The following is a 17,780-nucleotide window of genomic DNA, read 5'->3' on the forward strand; positions in this document are numbered from 1 at the left end:
ATAATACGAGATTCATTGAAGAACACAAGAACATAGAGCTGTTAAATTTCAAACCCATCAAAATGAATTGCTACTTGATTGGTTACTTTCCGATTGAAGTTCCTTCTTTGTTAAAGTTTATTATTAAGATTACGTTTCGAGTATGGGAATATATCTCCTTTTCAGATGTCAAAAACCCACATAACATTAGGCATACACAAAAATGTTAAACTAATCAATCTACCTATGACATGAACAAGTTGTATGTCAATAAAAACTCTAGTCCAGAGTTGGTAGAATAAGCATAAACCATGTCACTGCACAAAACATCACTTAATTTGAAGATTTCAAGTTCATTAATTTCTGGTCTATTCCTTGTACAAACAAATTTCACGGGAGGTTAATGTATATAACGTATTAGACACCATACCGTGCCGATGAACATTCTTGTTGGAAAACACCTGCCTACTCTTGAATCAATAAGTATAGATAGCTGAGTTTAAACATTAACCACAAACTAACTAATAGAGCTAAAATTACATTAAAATTTACAAAAATACCAAGTTCTGTGCCTGTAAGAATAAAATAGGTACCCGTTTTGCTTACTACTAAACCGCAGTTTTGAAAATTAATTATTCATTGTTCAACCTGCCATTGGAGGCTCGAAGCCCATATGAAAAAAGCTTAAGTGAGATGGACATATTAAAACAACATTTAATTTATTACGGCTTCCTCTTGCAATTAAGGGTGCGAGTGGAGCATGCATGATCGTTGCAACACCGCCCTTAACAGTGTAGTGGTTCGCTACTCCAACGAACAGGCACCAGCCCCAATAAATTAACAAAATCTGTTCAATTAAAAAGTGTTGTAATAAACTATAGTTTTACCTAAACTGAGTTTACAAAAATTAATTGCCTTTAAAATAAAAACAATGACTATAAATTCAATAACGTGACCCAATAACGAACCCAGTGACATTTAATATGTTATTTGACAATGTTTATCCATATAATTCAAAAATTACTTGTACAAACATGTATCTTGTATAAAACTTAGGTGTTAATAGGATTACAAATTGCCCTAATTCTGAATGTTCAAAATTGCAATTTGGTTGAAAAGCACCAAAATACTGTACCATTTTTCGTTCTTACCAACATAAAAACTTAAATTTAATGTTTGTACACAATTGGCTTTATATGTATTGACGCAGAAATAAACAAGCTAAATTTTAATTTAACTCTCAAGATTTTTGCTCAACTAATTAGTTTGTGGTCAACGTTCAAACTAGGTTATCTATGCTTTTTGATACAAGAGTAGTAGCCAACAAACAACCATAAAAGGTTAAGTATAACCAATTAAAGCAATGTGTTAATGATTTCTAATGAAGGTACTAATAGAAAGGAATCCATTTCAATGAGGTTAAAACATTGATGTCTACAAAACAAAGAAGCCTATAAAGGTAATGATGTTGGTAGGGCCTAAATAGTTTTTTGAGGATAAACTGATGTTAAAAGTAACTTGTTTCATTAAAAAATTACCATACTACATATTTAATTTTATTTCGTATTATTTATTGAAAGAAGACTTTTTTGTTACTTTTACAATAAATTTAAAATTTTATTTTCAAACTATGCTGTTTTTAATCAAACCTCTTCACAAAAATTTAAATGATCGAAGTTCTAAATATTTTAACAACAGTATATTTATTAATGTAAATATTGGTTCTGGAGGCTTAAGTATTAGAGAACTCCAGACAGTTTTTTGATACGTATTATTGGAATAACCTCTGAACATCAGAGCTATTAAACCTTTTAACCCCAGCCATTATATAAAATGATGAGCCGAAAATCCCAAGCCACTTTAGACAATATGTATGAGTAAACAGCTTAAAAGCTATTATTATGGTAATGATTCAATAATAAATGCCTCATAGAGCATAATAAAACCATAAATCAAGTGGTTTTTTTTTAAATAGTGAAGACAAAAATACAAAACAGGTGTTTTGGGCCTGGTACACTTATATACGAATATCACTGATCCTGTCAACTTCCAACCAAGCCAACCACCGTTAATTTAAGGTGAACCATCCCACCGACTTTACCATAAACCAATGACACTCATAAGTGTACACTAGACCGCAAAACTCCCTTATATCAGTTGCAGGAATCAAACCCATGACACCAAGGCTAACTCACACGTCTGAGAGTAGTGCCTTAGACCACACAGCCACCCTGAATTGATGTCTTTCATGTGTAGATAGTTCACTTAGTGATTTCTCACAATCACAGAATGACAAAATACCAATTCAAAGCTTAACGAAGTAATATATTTGGTAAAATAGGTGGTCAGTAAAATGATAAAAAGTGCATGACCGCACCATAGTTCACCATAGAGACATCAGGAGTTGACACAATGTTTAAGATATCTATGTACGAACGTCAGAATTAAAAGGGTTAATAAGTGCTGCAGGGCAAATATTTTTCCTAAAGAGTCTGAAGAGCTTGTAGCAGTTTTGCTAAGAAAATATTTATCACTGCTTAAACTCTGCCTGTCACCAACACAAATAATTGAATTTTAATCTAAGAAGTCTTTCCCCTTTAGCATTTGATGATAATGAAAATAATAAAAGAAACCCTTAGTTCCAATAAGAATGAATCCTGATCAGAGAATGAATGTGTATATCATAGATTTTTATGATAAAGATGGATCATTTTCAGATTCACAAGTTATATATAGCAATAAATATTTATGAAATAATTTTGAGAATTACTTACTTTGGTAATGGACACAGTGTTAGTCTTGCGTTGGGAGATGACTTGAGAAGCGATGCACGTGTACACACTGGCATGGCTAGCCGTCACATTTTGAATTTTGAGTATACTGACCCCCTCCGTCACATCGGTCACCAGCCCACTGCTCTGGTCTTTAACACAATCAAGCATCAATTACAGTTCACACAATGGCAGTATTTATTTACTAAATTCCTCTTTATAATTCAAAATTGTTTGGTAAGTAAATAAAATTGTAATAATGTTAAAGGTCTACTAGAAAGTGCACCAGGAAAATCTATTCCATGTTTTTTAATTCATTAAATTATAGTTTACAAGTACAACTATATTCCTCAAAGCAAACAAAATTTGGAACAAGCTTTTTTGTTTAAGGACTTTAGACATTTTATTGTACTAAAACAGAGAATTAAAGATTATGTGTTGTAGTGTTTTGGTAAAATTTTTAGAGGATGGTGATATGTGCAACACAGGACTATATATAACAGTGAAAATGACCACTTAATACAAATGATATACTATGTTTTTTCAGCATGGAAGAGAAGGGAGATGATCAATAAAGAGTTTAGATGTTGTGATCGAAGGCTTAGCCCCTGGACAACCCGCAAACTCAACATTCAAACCTTCCTTGATACCTTCCCAACTTTTCAATTTTTAATTTCTCCTGTAAAACCTTATTAGTTAAGTATCAGAGATTGAGCTTGAGGGACGTTTCATTCAGACTGATATCTACAGCCAACACAAATCAGTAGCAATACCTCTATTTCTCCAGATCTCAATCCATCCATTTCTACAGCCTCCAACACATAAAATTCCTTTGCTCAACATAGTATAATTTCCAATTGTTCAGTGGCTTCAAATTCAAACTAGGTCCAGTAATTTTGGGAAAGCTTTTTGTCTTTTGTTGTTGTTTTATTCACTTATCTCAGTGACTGCCAAGACGTTCAACCCTGTTTCTTTGTTGACAAACACTGTTGACCTTCTAGTGCCACACTCTACTGTAGATTTTGTTTTACGTTACATTACTCTGTATAATTTTGATAGTGTAAGGAATAAATGTTACCAGGGAAAACATTGCAGATCATAGCAATAAGGTAGATCGTAAACTGGTGTACATTTTTTAAATATTTCGATAAAAGTTCATTTAATACTATATACTAATAAAAATAATAGGTCTCCTACTGGTAAATAATTTTATTCAGGTATATTGTCAAAAACTTTGGATGCTTATCACTTAGCAAAATTGTCATATCTACATTTGTGAAAATTTGTTTGCCCTAAAAGAAAAAAAAAGATTGATTACCTGGTAACAGTTTGGTCCACTTGACAGTCGGAGTGGGGGTTCCTTTGGCAACACAAGCCAATGTCACGTTGTCTCCTAGAGTCCAGTTGGTTCTCAGGGTTCCAGGGATCAGGATCTCAAGTGGTGAAGGGCTGGTTCTTGTCTCCACAGAGAGTGGGGATACGTCACTTACCCGCGTCTTATTCACCAGGCTGTTCCAGGCGATACAGCTGGATACAAAAGGAGTAATTACTTGACATGATGACAAAACATACTGGGGGCACATTTACATAAGTGGATGTTCCAAGTCACATCACTAACCCCTTTAAGTGGTCATAATTAATACTTGTGACAATAAAAAGGTTAATTCGAAAATTAAAATTATATTTGTTTATTCAACAATAATAGTGGTATATGAATCACAACTCAATAAAATTCCTATTTCATGCTATTTCTATTTACAAAATAAACATATTTATGAAGCCTGTAGCATGAATTTTGCTATTTTACACTCAGCAATAACAATGAATAGTGATGAATATTAATATAAATAATAAATAAATCATATTCTTTTTCCTGAGGTAAAAATGTATGAAACACAAGTGTAATTTAGTGCTATGGATAGTATTACAATAAAAGCAATATATACATACCTGTAGTCTCCTTCATCTTCTTTCTGGACTTGCTTTATTATGAGAGTTCCATTATCTAGTATTATGTATCTGTAAAATAAAATTACTGTTATTTAAATAGGTCTAATATTTAGAATAGACTTTGTTACTGCCAAAAACTGTAGTAAAAATGTGCATACAAACATAAGCACACATACAAACTCAATGTACTTTAAAGAAGTAGATATAATTACATGACTGCAGGTATAATTTAATACCAGATACTGTATCACCAAAAAGCTCTAAGACTTAAGCCTAACTACACTAACAAACAAAAGCATAGATTTGGGTGGGCAGTGAACATGAGAAACAGCTTTACTCTCACTTTACACAGCTTAGGAGGTTCAGAGGCTTTGTACATCACTTTCTCGTGTAATTTGGTAATGTTATCTTATATCAGTTTTCAATCTGTAAGTCTTGAAATAACTGATCCAATGTTACAAATTGAGGCACGACGAAAGTGTACACTAGGGCTTGTTATCTGTGGTCATATAACAAATATTTGAACAGTAACAAGTTACATGACGCAACCCTAGCAAAGGTCCTCAGAACAAACTAAAATAATCGCCCGAATCTTAACACAAAACTTCCGAATGAATGATTTATCTCATATATTGTAACTAATAAAATCAAAGGTTGTACTTAATAAATCTAAAAGCATAATAGGATTTTGTACATTCACCATCATTACATAGGTTATCCTGAACCCGATCCTTTCAAATCATTCATCGTCAATAACTAACTAAATCAATCTGATTCAATAACTAACTTAATCAATCTGATTCAATTTAAATCTTTAAAGTGAATTTAAATATCATTGGAAGCTACCAAAGTTATGGATGAGGTATATATATTGATGAGGTATATTTACATATGTGCCACCCTGTATATAATACTGTATATATATATATATATATATATATATATATATATATATATATATATATATACACATATATATATATATATATATATATACATATATATATATATATATATATATATATATATATATATATATATATATATACAGGGTGGCACATATGTCAAATTCCCCATAAGAGAAATTTAAATGTGTTGTAGGTTAATTGAATAAAACACTTTTGGGCAAGAAAACAAATTCATTATATCAAATTACTTACATATTACCATACAATGTTATAGCAGTTATTAGAAATGTCCACCTTGATTTTGTATACACTTCATACGACTTAGAACAGAATCACAAATTTTTAGCAGTAGAGGTTTATCGTTATTAACAAGTTCAAATGCATTGCTAATTAAGTTTCTGAGTTCGTTAAGATTTTGAGGTTTTGAAGCATACACAGTCTCATTTATAATACCCCAAAGTGAAAAATCACATGGGTCAGTTCTGGCGAGCGCGCAGGCCAATCAATTGTACCACGGCGACCAATCCATTCATTAAATGTGTTATTTAAAAAATCTCAAACTTGGATACCGAAATGTGCACCATCTTGTTACGAGATGAGTGAATAAATATTGAAAACAGGATTGTTTCTGAGCTCGGGAACTACTACTTCTTGCAGCAACCGTAAGTAACTTTCTGAGTTAACATTTCCTTGAAGAAAATAAAGACCAAGCAGTGCAGTACCCGAAATACCTCCCCATATCATAACACCAGGCACATTGAGTTCTGCTTGGATTACGTTATGAGGATTTACATTCGACCAGTACATGCAGTTATGCCGATTAACGCATCCATTTAGTTTGAAACATGCCTCATCACACCACAAAATTGATCGTATGAAATTTTGATCAGCCTCTGATCAGATAATTACTGTCTCACAGAATTCCAATTGCCTATCAGAATCAACATCGTAAAGCGCTTGGAGTAAAGATGGACGGTATGGCTTAAATTTTAATTGCTTTAACATTCTTTGCACACTTCTTCTTAATATTTCTAATTCAGCAGATGCCTTACAAGTCGATTTACCGGGACTGGCTACAAAAACTTGAGCAACTGTCACCAGGTTTTCTTCATTGCAAATCGATCGTGGACAACCACACTTCAGGGCATTTAAAACGCTTCCTGTGTTTTCAAATTTCTTATTTAACTTCCGCATATACTGTCGAGTGGGTATTGCGACACCTGGATATTTACCACTAAATTCTTCAATTATTATAACAGTACTGTTATTATGCTTCCAACACAACTGAACTATGTAAACTCGTTGGTGGATTGTAAACATTTTTAAAATACACACAAACAAATAACAGATGCAAAGAGCGTCACTTTACACTAGCCACTTGAACAGACAACAATGAACCTACCGAAACAAAATATTCCAATTTATGGGGAAACTGACATATGCACCACTCTGTGTGTATATATATATATAGCGGGTTTTTAAGTCTTTGCTTGTCTAACACTAAGAAGACCATAAAGTTATGGGATGATTCACTTGAAAGCTTTACTTAACAATACACACTTCCATTTCCACAAAACCCATCTAGTATAGCTTGAAATTAACAAACATTTTTAAAACGTCCACTAACACTGAAAGAAGACAATTCACAATTAGACAGACGTACATATCAAAATAAACAACTGTGCTTTCACTAACTTCAATTATACGAGGGGGTACCTAAAAGAAACCGGAATGGCATTGCCATGGGCGGAGCTTATGTAGTACGCACTTCTGCCACTAGGTGTGTATAGCACAACTCGTAGCCAGTTCAGTGCCACCTGTATTGTCTATCTGTCTTGTTCTGTTCATCTGCAGTGATTATTTTCGCTAGTGTTGTTTCTTGTTCTTGTTTTCGTTTTTTATGATGGCAAGTTTAAGTGAATTACGTGCAGCTGTGAAATTTTGTTTTATACTCGGTAAAAATGCTGCTAAAACTGTTTTAATGTTGAAAACAGCTTACCAAGATGATGCTATAGGAAAAACTCAAGTGTACAAATGGTTTGCTTGATTTAAAAGTAGCGACAAGTTGATTGATGACAAACCTTGTTCTGGACGTCCATCAACTGCCCGAATTGACAAAAAATATTGAAAAAAATTCAACAGCTAGTGCTCACAGACCGTTGACAGACAACTGATCAACTGTCAGAGATTAGTGGGTTATCTTGGAGCATGATTCAGCAAATTTTAACGGAAGATTTGGGAATTAAAAGGGTTGCTTCCAAGTTTGTTCCTTGGGTTCTGACTGACAATCAAAAGGAACATCAAGTTGAAACATGTCATGTTTTGAAACAGCAGCTTGAAACTGATCCAGATTTTCTGTCAAATATCGAGTGGTAATGAGTCATGGTGCTACAATTACGACCCAGACACAAAGCAGCAGTCAAGCCAATGGAAGTCATCACCGCCGTCACCCAGTCCAAAAGTGTTTGTTCCCCCAGGTCAGACCGTCAATCAAAGCTTTTATTTGAAAGTTTTAAGCAGATTGTGCAACAGTGTTCGTCAAAAAAAGATCTGATTTGTGGCAAAACAGGAGACTGGTTCTTCCACCATGACAACACACCTGCACACACAGCCATCTCTTATTAGACTATTTCTGGCTAAAAATAGCATTGTTCCGCTGCCCCATGCACATTACACGCCTGATCTGGCACTGTGCGACTTTTTCTTATTTCCACGTAAGAAAGGACACCAATTTGACAACATCAAAGAGGTCAAGAAAAAACGACGGAAGAGCTGTCAGCCCATTTCTAAAGATGAGTAAAATGTTTGAAAAATATATAGCTTTTAAAAATAATGCCGGTTTCTTTTGGGTACCCCTTCATAATCTGTTGAATGCTTGCATTGGCAATTTTGCTAACTGTAGTAGTGGATGTGAGGAAAACTGAAATAATTATCTAGGTATAACACATGGGAATACAAACAAGTATTTGATTTCAACATGAAACGGAAATTTAGTCTACCAGCCCAGCTCTCTTAACAAAATTAAGGAACAGAATTATTTGAGACACAATTAGTATGAACAATAGAAATAACTCTTAAGAAGGTGATGTAAGGCATCAACATCATAGACGAAGTTTGTCTGAAAAGTATTTGACCTCACTTTGTTAGACAATTATTACAAGACTGAATGTGTCAGATCGGCTATGGGGATGGAGGAAAACCCTTCTGAGACTGCTGGTCACTCATTCCCTACAATCCACCCAGTCTGTGAGTCGCAGCACTCTGTTATATATATTTTTTTATATCTGCTTGCGTTGCTATTTCAGTATGACTATATATAGCCCTGAGCAGAGTTTGGAGAAACTTGACCATTCTCCTTCAGAGATGACCTCTGTTATAGAATAGCTTTGGACAACAAATTAGAAGTGACAACTGGATAAACTAGTGGTTTAATGATCCAAGAAGGCCACATTTCAGTGAAGAGTGATCCAGAAACGACTAGAAATCTAGCAATAATAATTACATATCTTCGTATACAATTTCACAAACTGCATATTTAAAAATACTATAATCTTCTAACTGACAAACAATCAATGGTTTTCTTTCATTGCTACACATACATGTTCAATGTTAGTAATATTACCAGCCTTTGAGGCCTACCAGGTCACTTTCCACTCAAATGTGAACATCTTTGAATTGCCTAAACCACTCCTTTATCTGATATCACCCATAAACTCGCCACCAAAAGCTTTTTGTATCATAGACATTATGTCAGAAGCAGAATCGCCAAGTTTCTGGTAAAACTTCATGTGAACTTTTTTTATTCAAATCATAGTGAAATGCAACACAAGAATTGGTAATAACAACATATGAAGGACACGGTGACTTACTGACTGGGTGGAGCAAAGTGAATTCCTGGCAGTGAGGAAGGGGCCCACTTCCACCACCACAACCGATCTGAGACGGTCATTTAATAATTGCCCAGGAAAGGGATGTCGGATACTTTTTAGACAAACCTTGTATATTGAAATGTTATTAGACTGGAATGTAAATTATTGCAATTTGAGTCCGGTTAGGCAATCAATATAGCCTAACGAGCGCTTATGAGGATGCTGTCTGTCACTATAAAATTTGTTTTTCACAATCTGACAGCATTGAAATCTCTTGGTTAAAAAAATGTGAATACAAAGTTTTTCATGTTAGTTTTTAAACCTAGCTTCTTTTTCAGGTTTAACTAAATATTTCATTTAATTTTCAACATCACAGACAAAATAGATGTCTTAGTGACTCAGACTCTAAGATTAGTAATAGGTTTTTGGCCCAAACATGCATTGCTAAGTAGTTTTGAGTGTTTCAAATAAGGTACAAGAAACTATTAAACACATTAGATACTTATAAATGCAATATTTTATCACCATTATGTTTAAAAATAACAGTTTGGAATAAAGCATACTTATTTAATGCCAATGTATATCTTAATACATTAAATCTATGTATTAATGAATCGAGATCAAGAGAAGAACTTACTGCTTTTATGAGGTTAACAAGATTCTCATAAAATCTCATATATTGTGGCTTTATAAAAGATAAGTCTGAATTTAAGAGATAAAATATAAAAAAACAGAACAACTGGTTGCCATATTATAATTCCAAGTTAGTGCAATAAGTATATTGTTTCAAATTTAGAATTCATAAAAGTTCACTCATTAAGATGAAACTTTTAAAAGAGGGGACTACCATAAATTGATTTAATTAACACTCAAGATCTCAGTTGGTGAAGTTAACTTGAGAATCTTGCTTCGATAAGAATTAACAAGCAGAAAACTTTACGAACTATAAACAATACTTGAAAACCGAAATTGAAAATATTCATACAAAAATCCTTGTTCTACGCATTGCTGTATGATTTATAGAAATATTATGTTAATAAACCATTTCCACTATCAGATTATATGTTTCTAAATCTATGTTTAATCTATCAAAAGCATATTCTGGTAGTTATTTTCTTTACAAATATGGGTTCCCAAGTGCCTCTATTGAGGCCAAACTACATCTGCATGAATGGTGAGGGTACTGGATAGGCGAAAAAAGTTAAAACTTTTCTGGTGAAAACATTTCTTTAAGTACCTTTTGAACGGTAAAAAAGCAGATTGACACAGACGTTTCCATCTGTATTTGTAAACATTGTCCGTAACCAAATCAGGAGACCGACTGTGACCAACTTTGGTATGTGAGTAATGCAATGTATGAATATTTGTGTTAGTTTTCACTTCTTGAAATTTTAATTTTTCAGATTTAGTACCCGAAAACCATGTTTAGAGTAAAAAAGTCAACACTTTTTCAAAACCAAGTGATATTTTTAAAAATGCATTTTCAAAATATACAGGTCATTAGATGTAAAAAAGGTTCACAAACTACCACACTAAATAAAGGTCCACACTAAATCTTTATTTAACAGTTATAAGTTACTGAAATTACACTAGGAGAAAATGATTAAGCCATGATAAAGATAATTGGATTTTAATGAATTCTGTAGTTAACTATATGTTTCTGAAGATTTTTTCACATTTTAAACAGATTATTAAAGACAAATTAATAAAAATTTTTTGAAAAAAAAAAAAATTATTTTTCTTCATGTACTGTAAGCACACTTTAATTGAGGAAGCTTTTAGAGATCTCAATTCAGTTATTTCCACACACTTATAGCCCAATAAATATTTTCAAATGCCACATATACATGAAAAACTCTGAATTTGTATTTAGTATGGAAATGCAAAAGAAATTAAACAAAGAGCAACATGATATCCTCGTAAGCTCTCTTAGACCATAGTGTGCAAATGACAGGATATAGCACAAGTATACCTGTTGGACTGAAGCAGAGGCTGAGAGTTGTACTGCCACTTGATCTCTGCAGGTGGGAGGGATTCTATGCTACAAGGCAGCACGGCAGGGTCTCCTTCCACAACACTGACACTTCGCCCGTTCACCAGAAACTCGTGAGACATGGCTGCAACAGACAGATTTACTCTTACCCATTAAAAAAACTATATCATCTTTTAATCTTCATGACACTGTCTATAGCTTATTTGACATTGTCATCTTCAGCTAACTACATGGCAAGCACAATTGATACAGCAATGACCTCTCGTTTGCAGGTAATAAACATACACATATATAGATATTACAGGTTAAGAAATGTATTTGTATAAAATGTTAGAGGAACCATGTAATATATAAAACACTATTTTACTCCTGTAAATTTAGAAGGAAAAATATATATGTTAGCTCAAGAAAACAAATGTTCCTAAAATGTTTAAATGATTAAATACTTTGTCATTGATATCTTTTTAGTATTGTTGTTTTTTTTTTTTTTTTGTTACTACAATAACTGTATAAGTCATATTATTATGCTCAATCTTTAGTATTTATTTATTGCATTTAACTATTTATTCATCTGCTTCACTTCATTAATATTTTTAGTTATTGCTTTTCAAGTTGCTGTGTTTTCTTGATATTGTTTCTCGCCTTTATATTTGGATTCCATTACTTGTTCATTATGTACTGATATTATTTATTGTTACTTTATGCATATTTACTGTTATTAAGTACCTATAGGAGAAAGATGGAGACTTTAATTATTTAGTTTGGACTATAAAATGTTATAGTTTACAATTTATTAGCTGTTATTTATATGTATGCTTATTATTATTGTTATGTGTGTCTAGTTATACTTTGCATGTCAAATCCTAATGATGACCTGTAGTGGTCTTGTTGTTATATGTGAATTGTCTTAAAAACCACTGACCGTGGGAATAAAATAAAAATAAAATATTAGTTACACTAGTCAAATACTACAGCAATTGGACTAATAGAGTAAAATAAATGTTGGCTATGCAAAACTAAAAAAAATAATTAAATACTAATTAAAAAATAAATTTGAAAACTTTCAAAATAAATAATGTTTATATTTGCTTAGGTAATTTGACTTCTCAAATGTACCATTTACGATAATGATCAAGTTTCCAAGAGGGTAGGACTGATATTTGGAGATTTAGAGATTTACGCTGAGTCGTGCTGCCGAGGCTTCGCTGCTCCAATTAGGAGGTACTTAGGAATATTGATTTACATCCTTGCCATTGCCTAACACCATAGCCAGTGTTAAAAATGTACTTAATTTGTATTACAAAATTAAAATGAAATTTTTGCATGGCTTTTTGAGAGGAGGTCTCTAATTGAGGTCCTAGCTGTACCCATAATTTTGTACAGTGGAATTCCAGGTGACTTTCGATCTACCAACAATGGAGAGAGCTAATGGTCTGTGAGGCACGAATTATTTCACACGTCACACTGTTTACAGCTTCAAACTTAAACCCTCATGAGTCAAATATGCATCAGCATCAAGATAAACATACTGAAAATGAAATGAAAGTCACCAATTCTCAGTCTCCTTATCAAGTATACAGTGTTAAAAATGTGGCAAAATCAGCTTCAAAAGTTTAAATGATATAAGTCATAATCCACACATTAATACAATAGGGCATAAAACTGTATGTTTTGTATCATTGGTTACTCTTCACCTCTCCAGAGCAACTTTATGGAGTCTGTATGAAGTTCTAGATTATAATAAAGTAGCATTTTCCAGTTAACGATCCTAATACAGAAGAAGAGTTATTACAAACATTTATTAAGCCATCCTTCATCAGTCTGAGGGTCAATTAGCAACTTGCACTGCTTGAATCTTGGATACTCAGACAGGATTTAAACACACTTCATCAGACTGAGAGATAATTAGCAACATACACTAATTGATAATTAGCTCAAACTGAGGATACTCAGAATGAATTAAAAAGTAGGCCTACTTTTGGGTATTTCCATAGAAAGAAACTTAACAGTGTTTTTTTAATTCAGAAAACTAACGAGAATTATGTGTTTGAGTTAAAAAAAAAACATTTTTATTAGTTCTTCAGAAAAAAATCTGTATAATTTTTGTACATCATCTTTAATATTAAAAAAGGAAAAACTCTACAAGAAAACTAAAATGTGATTGGTTGTGTATTTATCATGTTTAAAATGAGACATCTCCATAACAATACAACCCAAAATAAGGACATAAAAAGTTTAACAATGTTCTTATGAGGTATAACTCAACTTCATCTCGGCAGTGTGATGCCTAAATCCAAGAGTTACCAAGAATTGCCTAAAGGACTATGGTTAAGCGTTATCGTCCACATAAACATCGAACTTAACATTTAACAAACAATACTAGTATTTTAATTGTCCAATGTTGTACTTTTACCCATCTTAAGAGCCGGCTTAACTAGATTTTTAGCCCCTTAGAAATAATGTTAAACCTCGTGGATTTTTACGACCTTATTTTTAGACCCAGGACTATGAGAGATGTCTCATTTCAAAGATATAATTATATGAGCATCCAAAGAAGTCTTTGGTCAAGTTTTTCTTGACATTTTTAAAAGTTATTAAAAAAAATCAAACTTTTTACTTCATAAATATTTTTTGTAATTTGAGTTTAAGAAAGCTAAAAAGGATTTATATATGTATTGGTTATATCTTCATAGTGAAAATAAGCAGTACACTGTCAATACCAATTTATACACTACTAGAATTCGGTATTTTAATTTCAATATTCATTTTACTAACTCTCCGGAGACTTTTGATTTTTTACTTTTGGGCTCCTATTGAGCACATTTTCCCCACTGTGCGGCCATTGATCGCGTTTGATGCGCGGGATAGGCCGGGATAGGGCAGGCCGCGGATGAAATGAAACAACGTCAAACCTGCAATGTTTGTATCGTTTAAAATGATACAAGGTGAACTGTGTGTGTAAACTGTATTCAGTGCGGCCATTGATTGCGTTTGATGCGCGGGATAGGCCGGGATAGGGCAGGCCGCGGATGAAATGAAACAACGTCAAACCTGCAATGTTTGTATCGTTTAAAATGATACAAGGTGAACTGTGTGTGTAAACTGTATTCAGTGCGGCCATTGATTGCGTTTGATGCGCGGGATAGGCCGGGATAGGGCAGGCCGCGGATGAAATGAAACAATGTTTATCGTAATCAAAGCTGCGGGCTGTGGGAATAAACCACTCGAAATCCAATAAGGGCGTGAGTAAAGCGGGGGATGGAAAGACGAGGAGGGATGGGTTGGGGGGACTCTCAAAACAGCAGGGCGCAATCAAAACAATCGCCCTGTACTCAGCACAGGGGACGGTGGCGCCGCGCCGAGCCGGGCATGTCCGAATACTCCCGAACTCGGAGCTACGCAGTGAGGCAGGCTTTCAAAACCTGATTGATTCGAGTTCGTGGGCCCCATTTCCTTGCTCTTAGGTCATACTAGACTAGGACACGTTTCGAGTTACAGGACCGAAGCTTGGGATTATTAGTACTGTATTGCGTGAGTTATCGTGGGGGTTTATTATTTTAAGGTATACCTAAATATCTAATACGGCCTTTTTGCACAGTGAGGCTGACCGGTTTACTGTAAATATCACACTAAACAAGAGTGCACGCTGTCGCCAAACTTCAATGCAAACGATAGTGTCACAGGAAATGTTGCTTACCAACTAAAATAACTTATTATGCAACAGCGTCCAACCCCCACGGACAAGTTAGTGGTGAAGAGAAGGGGGGATTGCATAACCCACTCCCCCTGAGACTTGTTAGATCGTTTGTCATGCGCAACGTGTGTTCGAAATCACTTACATTCGATACTGTTTATGAAATATTGCATTTACACGACATTTGTAATTTTAAAAAAAATCAAATACAGTATATATCACACTAATAAACTACGGTGTTAAACAGTCAGCTTATTCTAATTTTCACCCGAAGGTTCTTTTGACTTGAAAGTTCCCAAGCATACTTAATTTTAGTCCAACTTAAAGCTGATAAATTTAAAGTTTAGCCTAGAGAATCATTGAGGATTCGATAATAATACTAAATCGACATTCTCCTATATAGATAGTCGGAAATATCTCCCGTCTAAAACACTTCCTGGTGCTTGATGAAAAATAAATAATTTTAACTCGCCGACAAATTTAAGACCATTGTGTCAAATTAACTTAAACTGAGCACAAAAGTAAACAAATCTTTGTTAAATTAAAAATAAAACAACACTACATGTATTAACACATAACTATCACTACTAAAGATAGCAGGATTGATTTCGAAAATAGATGCTAGCGATGGAAACAGTGTTGGTCTACGGCTATTTTATACGAATGGATAATTCATATACTCGTATACAGTGTGATGAGCACTCGTAGTGTACGTTATGAGAACTGCTTAAAAAATCAAAATCAATAATTTCCAAAGAAACAATACTAATATAGCTAACCAATAAAAATAAATTAAAAATCTTTATTGTTTTAAAATTAAGTTTAATAAGTTCAACGTAATCATTGCAAAAAGCTGACTAAATTTGTACAAAATATATCGTCGATAAGAGATTAAAATAAATTGGACGTAATAATAATGCGAAATGCACTGGATATGTTTACTACGAAGTACTGAATATTTTTAACACGAACAAAACACTAACGCGCTACCACTGTATGGTTCAAACCCAGAGCTATGAAGGAAAATTGGGCCATTGTTGTTTTACTATGAACGAAACACACTAAACGAAGAAAGTGACACTGTGTGGAACGAGGTGTCACAATGTGTAAACAGTGACGGAGTCAGACAATCCAGACATCTTAGGGGATATCCATTCTAGCCATAAATAAAAACCTACACCATCAGAAGGAGCAGTTACCTCACTAAATCGGAACGTCAAGTCACTTATCATCACTAATTTAACACTTTAGCTGCCATGTGTATCAATATGATACACACAACGATTTCCTCTCAGGCCATGTGTATCAGTCTGATACACAAAGAAATTTTCCCTCTGGCCAAGGTAAACAGCTGTGAACATCACACCAGGCCATTACTGTTTTTATGAATAAAACATAAGAACATCCCTTCTAATTTAGTAAATAGCTGAAAATCTTGCTCAAATTGTATAAATAAGTTATTTGTATAATGTGTATCAAAGTGATACACATGGCCCTGTACATAAAAACATATCTAAGGAAATGGAAGGAACATAAAGAAATGCTAATTATTATTAGGATGACAAAAATATTTCAATTATCAGGTTTCAAAATTATAATGTGTAATAACGTTAAAATAACATTTTATCGAAAGATTTCTTTAGGAAATACTTGTTTAGGAACTAAAAAATAAGCTTCCAAAAGTAATATTGAGAATGTCACTCTGAAATATCTATAATAATCATGTTATAAACTTGTGAAGTGTTTTCGATGGATCTTAGTTTTTCAGAGTCGATGTATGTTTATCATAAAAAACATGCTAAACACATAAAGTTAATTCCAGGACAACCACCACACATAGTGTACACTTGTTTTGCTTGTTTAGCCGCAGTTGCTCTGCCATAACGTTCCGTCAGTTTAGTGTAACACAAGGTGCACCGACCTCTTTTGCGTTTTCTTCAGGTTCCAATAACTCATGCTTACGAAAATTGGGATTTCTCGGACTATTATTACGAGTTTGTATTGCCTCTCCAAAAATCATCGATGTTGCTAACTTCTCGCGAAATTCTGTGATTTGAACTTTAGAGTTGTTAGTTATTATCTTGTACAACGCATGGGCATTCACTACTGCAGTATTAGTAAGGAGCTCTATTGCCACTTTTCGATACCACTTCACACCTTTGCGAACTGTTGTGGCGTAGGACGCTAATTGGTCTGAAACATCAATGTAAGACTTGACGGTGTTATACTCCAATATCGTTGATGGTTTCTTGATGGGCCCCCGTCGAGATGGCACTTCAGTCAAAACAGGGACAGCCTTTGTTGTAAGAAATAGCACATCTCTCTTATCTTTCCATTTTGCCTACAATACAATTCTTATCACTCTGCAGTGTAACCATTTCTCCTCTTGAGAGCTTAGCAGACACAATCGGTTTGAGGGTTGTATTTCCTTTTTTTGTTTAAAGGTGCCTATAAGGTGGGTTTCTTTTTCATTTAGCTGGTGAGCCAATTCTACACTTGTGTAAAAGTTATCAGTCACAAGAGTTCTTCCCGAGTTAAGTTAATGGTGCCATTAGTTCCATGACAACTTTAGTAGACAGTTTCCCTGAAGTGGAGTTTTCCTTACCAGCATAGAGT

At 33.8% G+C, this 17,780-nt stretch overlaps 1 protein-coding gene across 1 annotated transcript in view; it reads right to left on the bottom strand.

The window, feature by feature from the left end:
• LOC124369251 (protogenin-like) overlaps positions 1-17,780 on the bottom strand; it is a 192,244-nt gene that overhangs the window by 35,419 nt on the left and 139,045 nt on the right. Inside the window, exons 4-7 of the mRNA XM_046827144.1 lie at positions 11,450-11,594; positions 4,701-4,769; positions 4,069-4,277; positions 2,754-2,902 (exon numbers count right to left, since the gene is read on the bottom strand). Of these exons, the coding sequence (XP_046683100.1) occupies positions 2,754-2,902; positions 4,069-4,277; positions 4,701-4,769; positions 11,450-11,594 (572 nt within the window). The remainder of the gene's footprint in view (positions 1-2,753; positions 2,903-4,068; positions 4,278-4,700; positions 4,770-11,449; positions 11,595-17,780) is intronic.

This window comes from Homalodisca vitripennis, chromosome X (genome assembly GCF_021130785.1).
Source record: "Homalodisca vitripennis isolate AUS2020 chromosome X, UT_GWSS_2.1, whole genome shotgun sequence".
NCBI classification, from domain to species: domain Eukaryota; kingdom Metazoa; phylum Arthropoda; class Insecta; order Hemiptera; family Cicadellidae; genus Homalodisca; species Homalodisca vitripennis.